The sequence below is a fragment of the Clarias gariepinus genome, chromosome 13 (assembly GCF_024256425.1).
Source record: "Clarias gariepinus isolate MV-2021 ecotype Netherlands chromosome 13, CGAR_prim_01v2, whole genome shotgun sequence".
Classification (NCBI taxonomy): domain Eukaryota; kingdom Metazoa; phylum Chordata; class Actinopteri; order Siluriformes; family Clariidae; genus Clarias; species Clarias gariepinus.
The window spans coordinates 3930302-3941436 of NC_071112.1; the positions used below are offsets into that span (position 1 = coordinate 3930302).

Below are 11135 nucleotides of genomic sequence, written 5' to 3' on the forward strand. Positions count from 1 at the left end.
TGGAATGGAACTTGTTCATAAGTTGGGGAGTTACTGTACGGTATCCTGATCGTCTCGAACAATTACTGAATTTTCATGGGAGTGACTACAGTGGGCTCTGAGCCACCCCGGCTGGGGGATAATGATTCACGGGTGTACGGTAAGCCTTCTTTAAAACATTTGCAAGTGGGAAAGTTCATCACAAGTCCCGGTTTGACTTGAACGCCCCTTGGATTCTAGATCAGGGTCATCAACTAGTATTAAACCATCAAATTACTCTATTTAACCAAAGGTTTTCGGACACCTGACCATCACATCCATATATGTGACCTTCTATAAACTGTTGAAAGCGCACAATTGTATAGAGCGTGTTTGCATGCTGTAGCATTGTGCATTGCAGCTTCCCTTCACCGGAACTAAGAGGCCCAAACCTGCCCTCCCCCATGACAATACCCCTGTGCACAATGCATGAGCACATTGTTATAACAATACAGTATTTCACAATCAGCTGACTGTCTTGGGGAGTATTGCAGATTTCAAAAGGAATTGAAGCTCCACATGATCGATCCGGATATTACTGCAGTCCCTGTAGTGGTGATAATTATAGTTCCTTCTTATTTCATGTATAAAAAAGCTGCGTGCATCCCTGCAGTAGGCCCAAAACTAGAGAAGAAGCATGCCGTCGAGAGCATGTGAACCAATTTATTCCACAGCTATAGTCCTCCCAAGGTAGCCAGATGGTATTGAGACAGAAAGGGGCAAGACATCAGAGAAGAGGACAAGGTTGTCAGAAGGAGCAAAAAAACAAGGGCAGCTGGGAGAGGAAGAAGAAGGAGAGGGATTCTTTTATTTAGGCTTTATTAACAAAGATCAGCAGTTTAACAAGGTTTGTGGAATTTTTATTTGCACACTAACCAATATGACTGTCCTTTGTTTTTTCAGTTTTTAATATCGTTAAATAACATGCTTTTCATCGTTTATGAGGAAGTATTGCAGTTAAGGGAATGATTCATACTCTCATTGTACATACAGAGTCAGGCAAAAAATGTATACACACTTCAGGAAAAGAAAAATAGTATGATGTAAATATATATAGTGTATATATATAGATATGTAGATATATAATGTATAGCAAAAAAAAATAAGTTTTTTTTATATATATATTCTGTAGATAGATAGATAGATAGATAGATAGATAGATAGAAACCAAAAATAAGAAAGTGTAGCCAAAACAATGATGATGTTTGACTTGGAAAGAAGTTACAACATCCAAGCAGTGGAAACATGGAAATGTGGCATAACTCGGATTTTTATAGTTAAACTTTCCATTTTCCAGTTGACCATAAACCTCTGAAGCAGAACAGCTTCATGTTAATAAAAAACCATCAGCTTTTAGTAAGCTGAACAGTTACAGTTAGGTGTTCAGTAACTTGGTAAGGTGGAGGTTTGCTCATTTTCCATGTCATTTCAGTAATCTACTTAGTTGTTTTCTTTGCTTTGTGTGGGTAATCTAACCCTGTCCGAAAGTATTCCAACATATTTAGAAAGCTTTACAAAGACGCCTTGAGGAATCCTAGACTCAATTCGGAAACACATTAAACTTAGACTAAACAAGCATGCGTTGTTGTTGTTGTTGTTGTTGTTGTTTGACGGCTCTGTCCCTGGCACGCCGCGCTCAACACTCTACCTCTCCTGCGTACTACTGTATCGTCTTCACCTCATTATCACCGCTATCAGGAATTGTGTAAACACCCGAGACTCTGAGACACGCACCGTGAAGCCTTGCAGCTCGCGTGTGATCGTGCTACACACCTTATATTGCTCTGTCTCTGTGTTGCTAGTTAATATCTTTTTAAGTTTAACCATTCTAGGATTTCTTGACTCACAGCTTTAACCTTGACTCTTGTTATCACTTCGTATGCAAACCTAAGCTGATGTTTTTGGCCCGCTTCACTCGACATATCTTCTGTTGTGAGTATTGCTAATTCGGGTCTAGTTTAAAAATAGGCCGGGAAAATAACACTAATATTTTTACATTATCGTTACTACTCTAGTTCATCTGTCACACTTCGAATTTTCCTTATTTTATACAATGTAATATAAAGTATAGTATAGGTGTACATCTCAAATACCTTACTTGATTTAATAGTACTGTACATAGTATAGTTTATATATATATATGGGTCCGGTATATATGGTTCGATTCCTGGGAAGGTTTCTATTTCCACCTCTGTGTGCATGGAGCATATATACTGCGTATTCTTGTATACAGGGTCACGGCGGGGCCCCAAGGTGGGGTACGTCCTGAATAGGATGCCAATCCATTGCAGAGCACACAATCATACATACCGATTCACACACTACGGGCACTTTGGGAACGCCAATTAACCTAATCTGTTTGTTTTTGTACTGTCATAAAAATCAGCAGACAGGTTTGAATCTGCTGCTATTAGGATGCCTGAGAGTTTTGGTTCCGGGCGTGGCACGGTGGCCCTCAGAAGAGATTTTGCTGCATAGCTCATACACCCATTAATCATATTGTTATCGTTATCATAGTGTTTCATATGATATAGAAAAGTTACCATTAGTTACCTTCATGAAGCACTATTTCTTGTCTCACACAGGAGCGATTCGAGTCACTGTTTCGGATCTACGACGAGCAAACATCCTTCCAGATGTTCAAGAGTTTCCGGAGAGTGCGGATCAGCTTCAGTACGCCGGAGGCCGCTGCACGCGCTCGCATCGAGCTTCACGAGTCCGAATTCAACGGCTCCAAACTCAAACTCTATTTCGCTCAGGTGCTTATTGAATTTTCAACTACGCATCCTATCATTTTATTTTTCCATATCTGTCTGTTTTATTGGATTTTATAGTTTTTAATAATAAAAGTAAAAGCTCAACATCAACCCTACAGTTAAAACTGACGAGCAGGTTAAAGACAGAACGGTAGATGGAAACTTGTGTTTTTTTTTTCCTGCTGTTGTTCAGGTGCAGAACTCGGGTGAGGATGTGGACAAGGCGTATCTGGCCCCGCCCCAACCTGTGAAGCAGTTCCTCATCTCTCCGCCCTCTTCCCCACCTGTGGGGTGGAGCCAAAGCGAAGATTCCACCCCCGTCATCAATTATGACCTCCTGTGTGCCGTGGCCAAACTCGGCCCAGGTACACACTCGCACCGAACACACACTCGCACCACGGTGCTGTCAGTTGTAATCTAGTTAATCGCGAATAATCACAATTTTAAACTACTCAGATTCACTCATATTATAAACATGCAACGTTGGAATAAAGAAATGTGTGAGTTTTATAATATTTCAAACATTAACAGTTAGCCGATGTTAAATTAAAATCCTTCGAGTGGGACTGGTCCTGGGTAGCATAGGGGGTGGGTGGAGCTCGAACCCCGATCGCCAGATCTAGAGCCTGAGCCGCCTGAGCCACCGCTCCCACTTCTTACATTTAATGTTTTCTTAATAAAAATCGTTCCCCTTTAAGAGAGCTCAAGCACACAACTCTGGTTTTATAAAAAAAAAACCTCATCTAGAAGCTTTTTATAATGAAACTTGACATTCAGCACCTGGTGATGTTTCCTCGGTCGTCTTATTATCTGCGGTAAACGTACTGTGATACCGCGCTGCGATTACGGGAAGATATTAGGGTCAAACTTATGTCATATGTTTAATTTGCATTACCAAAGATAGTAGTGTGTTAAAATGTCTAGATTAATCACATGCGTTATATACCTTTCAGCTGTGTGTGTGTGTGTGTGTGTATATATATATAAATTGATTGATTGAATGATTGATCTGATAATATTATGATAATAAAATGATAATATTATTAAGTTTACATTCATATAATAATATAATATACATCATACTATTTTTCTTTTCCTGAAGTGTTATACATTTTTTGGCTGACTTTGTATACACACACATAGACAGAAAAAAAAACACAAGAACAAACAACAGCAGTTGGATGTGTGTGTGTAAATGTGTGTGTGAATGTGGAAGCATCTGTGTGTATTTGAGACGAGTAAATTGGGGAATTTGCGAGCATTTTTGTATTGAGGTAATGTGCAGTTTTCTGTAAAAACAAGGAATAAATTTTCATAATCAGTGGCAGCATCGAAACCATGATCTAAACACAACTTACTGTACGAGACCTATATTAGTGCACACAGCTCCCTCTGGTGGCCAGAGGTGAACATGCATGATAACTGTGTGCACAGATCTCATCAGCATTCAGTTCCCCTGTCTGGTCTCTCTGGCAACCTTCATCTAGTAGATCATTGTCTGTATGTCTGCATTTTTTTTCTCTCCCTCTCCCAGAGCCGACGCCTTTAATTTGACAGTAACACAGCACGTTAAAATATAGTAGATAGCACCATGGCCTATCTAATGCTTTACTTAATTCGGGCTACCAGTTATTACACTCGTCTGAATCTCTGCTATGGAACAAAGGTAGCATTAATATATATATATATATATATTTTTTATCTGATAAGTATCCGATAGCAAAAAAAAAAAGGTTTTCCGGATATTAAATTCCAGAGCTTTACATTTGAGGCTGTATCCGGTTATTATATACATTATATATGTCCTTACAGTAAAAACAGCACAGTCATCAGCGAGCTCTCAATCAATCAGAAGGAAAGACAAGGGTGTGGTGTACTGACTCATCATGCTGAGAGAGCAGAGCCGGTGTGTATTACCGTTCCGCAGCGCTCCCGTATCCATACACATTCATTTTAGACTTAATAATCCGACCTCTAGTTCAATTCTTTATAATCAGCTCCCCTACTGGTGCAGATCTACTAACAGTGCCAGCCTCGAACCCAGTTTTCACACTAAAGACTAAAGATTACTGCGATTTAATAAACGCGGGTGTGTGTGTGTGTGTGTGTGTTGTAATATTCACTTCCATTCCAAACCCAGAATAATGAAGACGTAGTCGCTTAGTAACACTGGACACTGAAGTTAGAAGTTAAGGTGCGGCGTCTTCCAGGGTAAATTATTATTATTGTGTAATATATAATTATTAGTAAGTTATTATATAATGGTGTTACAAGTTAACGTGCAATGACGTGTAATAACATCATAAAATATAATTTTGGTCAAATTTCCGCAAAAGAAAAATGTTAAGGGGAGACGAATTTACTCTGAGTAGACTTCTTAATGCAGCACTTTCTTTTCGTTTTGTTTTTTTGTATCACCTTTTTTGCGGTTGTTTCTCTCTCTGTCTCTCTCTCTTTCCATCTCTCACTTTTGATTTTGTTTGTCTATTTCTCACTCTGTTAATTATTGCATTTTTCTTTCTTTTTCTTTCTTTTTTGCTCGCTTGTTTTCTTTGTATGTGTTTTTTTGTTCTTTCTCTCTCTCTTTCTCTCTGTGCATCTGACTCTTTCATGCTTTTCTTTCTTCCTTTTTTTCTTTCTATCTTTCTTACCTTTTTCTCTCTCTCTGTCTGCCTCTCCCGCCGCTGTCCCTATTTCTATTACTTTCTTTCTTTCTTTCTGCTTGTCTGTCACTGTGTCTCTATCACTCTTTCCTGGTCTGTCTTTGTCTCTCTCTCACCCACTCTGTCTTTTTCTTACTTTATTTCTCCTATATTCCTCCGTCCACATCTCTCTTTTTCTTCTCCTGTCTCTGTTTCTCTCTGTGTCTTTGTCCATGTCTCACTCTTGATTTTGTTTGTCTATCCCTCACTCTCTGTCTATTGTTGCATTTCTTTCTTTCTTTCTTTCTTTCTTTTTTGCTTGCTTGCTTTCTTTGTGTTTCTCTTTTTGTTCTCTCCCTCTCTGTCCTCTCTTTCTCTCTGTGTCTGACTCTTTCACATCCTTTCTCTCTCTCACTCCCTCTCTTTTTCTCAGTTTACCTCACTTCTATTCCTCTTTCCATGACACTCTTCTTCTCTTTTTCTGTCTCTTTGCCATCTGTCTCTCTCTCTCTCTTTTCCTGTCTCTCTTAATCAGCCCCATCTCTCTTTTTCTCTTTCTCTCTGTTTCACTGCACCTGTGCCTGTTTCTCCCTACCGCTCTCTCTCATTTTGTATTTTTGTCTCTCTCTCTCTCTCTCTCGCTATCTCTCTCCCTCTGTCCGGCACTGTCTCACTCATTCACTTTGTATCTCTCTCTCTCTCTCTTTCCCTCTCCAGGTGAGAAATACGAGCTGCACGCAGGTACCGAATCGACTCCCAGCGTGGTCGTGCACGTGTGCGAGAGCGAGACGGAGGAGGAGGACGAGGCCCGGCCCAAAATGAAAATCGTCCAGACGCGACGTCCCGACAGTCCCCCGAAAGTCTACAACTAAACCCGCCTCTCTGCACGCGTCCTCTGTCTAAATCTGTCTCTCTATCTCATATGGAGGCAAAGACACCCTTCATTTCAGCTCTAATTAAATTAAAAAAAAAAAAAAGAAAAAACTTATAAAATCGAAAAGAAATTTAGAGGAAAGAGCGCTTCTCGCTCGCGATGGGAAAGGACAGACCGAGTTAGTCTTTGACTGGAAGAACTGACACACAGATACGTCACTGTCTCACAGAAAAGCAAAGGTAGCATGGGAAAGGTGGGGGTCACGAGACCCCCTGCAATCCGAGCGCTCACTCACTCAGTCATTCACTCATTCACTCACTCACTCACTCACTCGTGTAGTCTCCAAATAGTGTAGCATCAGCGGATCGGTAGAAAAAAACCCTCAATGTATTTAAATGTAGTTGTAGAAGCTGAAGTTTCATATCAGACCTGATTTCTAGCACACGGTAACTGATCACGGAGGAGCAACACAGAGCGTATCGGGAGATGTGTTGGGGTTATAGTGAGTTCACGTGATCTGGAAGTGTGTGTGTGTGTGTGTGTGTGTGTGTGTGTGTGTTAATGATGCGGAAAAGAGGAAGTCAGAACTTGTACACACTCCACATGCGGTTGCTGTCTTTTGAAAGAGATGGATTTTCATTTGTTTGTTTGTTTGTTTTTTACTTATTATAAACTCTGAAATGTTTGTTTACTTAACTATACGTGTGATGTCGTGATTAATATTGTTCTTACCATGTATTTGATACCACAAGCGTTCTTTGCATGTTAGCTGCTGTAGCTAAGCACGGAGTGTTTTATACCGAGCGAACGATCCTGAAGTTAGCCTTCGATACGTATCCCGTAGCCGCTGCGGCTCTGGAGACTAGACGGCTGGAAAGGGGCGATCGAAAGTCACGATCGGAATGATGATCTGTATATATCTTCTTTATTATATATATATATATTTTTTTTTTGGTTTTAAAGCGCTAACAGCGTCTTCATGTGAAATCCAGAGGAGGAAACACGTACACGCTTTGATTTTCGTTTCAGTCTTTTCTCGGCATCGTGCTTGCTTGGTGTTTTCAGACGTTTTGATATTTGTTTGGAATTTTCATTTATTTAAAAACAACAACAACAAATAAAACATAGACATAAACTCTAAGATTCTAAGACGTGAAAGTCGGCACAGGAAATTCCTGAAAAGGTGTTAAATAAGGGGTGATGGACACTATGTGATGGAGGGAAATCAGAGACAGAGAATCAGTTTGGAATAGGAAATGTCTTTCTGACTGACAGGTGTGTAGGACACGGTGGCTTATACTGTATAAATCCTGTAAAATAGTTCTACAAAGGGGTTCCGTATGTCCACTGATCGTGTTCTTGAGGCACATACAGTACATTTTACACTTTCCACCCAGTCGCACCAGCAGGATGTAATTCCAGGTTAAATGTACAGTACTTGTAAATAAAGATAAATAAATAAACCTTGCGTTAGGTCTTAATGAAGATGCACAATTCAGCGTTAACAGAATTAAGGTTGAATAGCTCTTAAACCTGTTAATTAATGGTGGCACGATGGCATAGCGGTTGTCACACCTTGAAGGTAGAGGGTTCGATTTTCTCTCCAGTCTCGGGTCTCCGTGCATGATTTTTGCATGTTCTCCCCGTGCTTGGTGGGTTTCCTTTGGTTTTATGTAGATTTGCCGTTTCCAAATACCCCACAGGCTGTGTGATTGTGCTCCATGCGATGGATCTGAACCCCGTCGAGGGTGTACCGCGCCTCGTGCCTCGAGTCCCCGGGGATAAGATCCGGGCTGCACCTGACACTGATCACAGTGAGGGGACATGGATCAGCCATAACATTGATTCAATAATCGATTGAATAACACTGATTATCGATCATATACCCACAAACTGCTGACACCATGATGGATACCCAAAGCTTATGTACGCCTGTTAGGAGTGAAGGTCAGTCTATCTGGTCCGATCCCACAGGGAAAAAAAAAAAGCCTAGTAGTCGTAAGCGTACGCTAAAATCCTACTTCCTAATAGTTTCTACTCTCAACATACAGTAACAATAAGGTTTAAGATGACTTACATTCTGCTGGTTCGGCTGTCGAGGACTGAGCCAAGGAATTATAACTTCAATTCAACCACATCAGAAACAAAGTGAGAATCTGAGTACAGAACAAGGTACAGCGCAAAAATCTTAGGCACCTGATTTCCAAATATTAGTGTCCCAGGATTAAAGTTTTATCCTGTATATATATTCATACAGGGTGGGTAAAAGGTAACTAGGCGATATTTAATGGCTGTAGTATGTAACTTGTAGTATCACTGGAGCGCCACCCCATGGTGCACCACCCCAGTTTGCTCTTACCGTGCATGCGTGTTTAGACCGGCATCTTCCTGGACGCTCACTGGGATGACTGGGACCCCACGAATGGCCTCCAACAAGTCCAGATCTCCTGTTTTTTTTTTTTCCTATTGGTGGAAGCGTACAGGACAAAACCTCGCACACTGGAGGACTCGGAGGCACGGATTCAGGAGGTTCTTAGCTATATCCCAAACGTCGTCCTTTAAGAAGACTGTTCATTCCCGGCTGTTTGAGGAAACTGGTTGACGCCACCGGTGCCGACGTTGAAATTTAAAGATTTGCTTTCATTTTCCTGTTTAATAAAGTTCAAGTTCAATTTGTATTAAAAAATTTGTATTAGATATATGGCCTTTTATTAGCAATTTTTAATGCCTAGTTACCTTCACCCACCCATATATATATATAGAGCACAAATTGTACCCATGACTATATTTTAAGCCGAATGGTGGCAAATCAATTATTAACTTTGTTTCATTAATTACTTTTAATTGCTTTATACATTTTTTTTTATTGCAGAAACCATTTTGAAGACATCCTTACTCTAAAGTTAAGTTACGTGCCTAAGACTTTTGCACAGTAGTATATATTCTTTAAATGATTTGAGGTTTGATTCCTGGCAGAAATATGTTGATGGCGTTGTACTTCCAGTGCTGTCATTTGTTGACGTTTGGAAAGCGTTGGTCGTTTTATATAATTCCTCCTGTCACGCCTGTCATTTTCCTCGTCATCTATTGTGTCCTTTGCCTCGTCATTTACTGCGTCGCTCTTGCTGTCATTTTCGAATGACACCATGCCTATTTGCACTATTCTCTGCTTGTGCCGTTCTTTCTGTCGTCTCATCTGCTGTCAGATTTACAAGCGAGTATAAACGCCTCGGCCTGACTGCTGTGATGGATTCTCACTGATGTCCCTATAAACCCATCAAAGTATTTTCGATGTGTCGTTTCAGGGTAGTTTTTTATGGATGAGGGAAATGAATGCACTGATTTAACTTTGTCCAGACGACTGATTTATGTCTACTGGTTATACCTTCCTTTATGATGTGGTCTGCAAAGCGGACTAGAGGATAAAAAAATAACAAAGACTTAAATAAAGATGGCTTGTTGGTTAGCTTTGACGTCTCGATCTCTAGGGTCAGGGGGTTCGAATCCTGCCTCTGCTCTGTGTCTGTAAAGTACTTGGTGGGTTTCCTCCAGGTACTCTGGTTTCCTCCCACAGGCCAAAGACTGTAGGTTGATTGGTGTTTTTAAATTGCCCATGCTTGTGCATTCATTGTACCCTGAGTTCCCTGACATTGACTTCAGGCCTCCTAAATCCTTAAACGGTATAAGCTGTATTTAAAATGCAAGAATTAATGGATTAATTAAAAGGTGAAAGGGCACATCAAACCAACAGGGATTATAAAACATCAATATGACAATGAGGAGCAATTTGCTTTTGTGGTTGCCAGAGGAAGAAAAAAAATCATTAATGTTTCCATTATTATTATTAGTAGTAGTAGTAGTATTTCTTAAACAAGTTAACGAGATCTCAAAGCATTGCATGTCTTTATGCTCCAGCTGAAATATAGCTATATAATTATTTTGTTCACACCTCAAACTCCCCTTTTTTTTTATTCCTCCTGCAAATGCTCTGTTTCAGTGTCTATGTAAATAAGCTACTCCTGAGCCAAGTCCCACCAGAGAACTGAGAAACAAGACAGTGGAGGAGTGTCATCTTTTATGATGTCACAAAAGTCTAATTGGGTTGTTGAAGCCTAAGCCAATACAAACATGGAAAAAAGACAAAAAAGCATGGATGAGTTTTTATTTTTTGTACATGTTCACTGGAGGAGACCCATCTGGATATTTAAAATGACTTAAGTGTTAATTGTTAGGGCCTTTTTAAAAAAGTAAAAAAAAAAAACATGCGAGTGAAAGGGCAAGCACACCAGAGCATCCACTTGCCCAGTGGCTATTGTACAGTGCGGGCAACATGGTTTTGGTACGAATCAGACCTCAGACATTTTCCTTAAAATAGATGACGAGTCCGTGCATGAATTGTTTTGTTTGTGAAGGACGACCTTAAAATAATTACAACAAAATTGCATCATTATGGTAACCACATGATCTGTGGGAAGCTCATGGCCACATGCAATTTCAAATATCTTCTAATGTAAAAAGGATTATTTATTATTATTTTTTTTTCGCATGTCTGTTAAACTTTTACGAGAAATCGAACAAAATCTCATCGCATGCACGTCGGCAGAAAACCTGCAATTCGTCACCTGAATCAGACGTCTGTGCTTGGGCTGAACGCTTCATGTTGTCGTTTTTTTCCCTCCGTGTCGAACCAATGAAAACGGGCCTTTTCTGAGAAGCCAAAATTTAAACAAAAAAAAAAAGAAAAATGCATGTTTAAATAAATCGTCTACTTCTGAGGTCTCGTGTCATGAAAGCACTTTATTATTGCTAAAGTCGTATCTTTTGAGCTGCCAGCTTCGAGCTGTA

General features: G+C 40.1%; 1 protein-coding gene across 4 annotated transcripts in view; it reads left to right on the top strand.

Annotated features, from left to right (window-relative positions):
• Positions 1–6986, top strand: part of rcan3 (regulator of calcineurin 3) — a 49238-nt gene extending 42252 nt beyond the window's left edge. For all 4 annotated transcript variants that reach the window (XM_053510211.1, XM_053510212.1, XM_053510213.1 and 1 more), the window contains 3 exons: positions 2604–2777; positions 2968–3139; positions 6134–6986. In XM_053510211.1, the coding sequence (XP_053366186.1) occupies positions 2604–2777; positions 2968–3139; positions 6134–6288 (501 nt within the window). In that variant the 3' untranslated portion in view covers positions 6289–6986. The remainder of the gene's footprint in view (positions 1–2603; positions 2778–2967; positions 3140–6133) is intronic.
• Positions 6987–11135: the final 4149 nt, after the last annotated feature.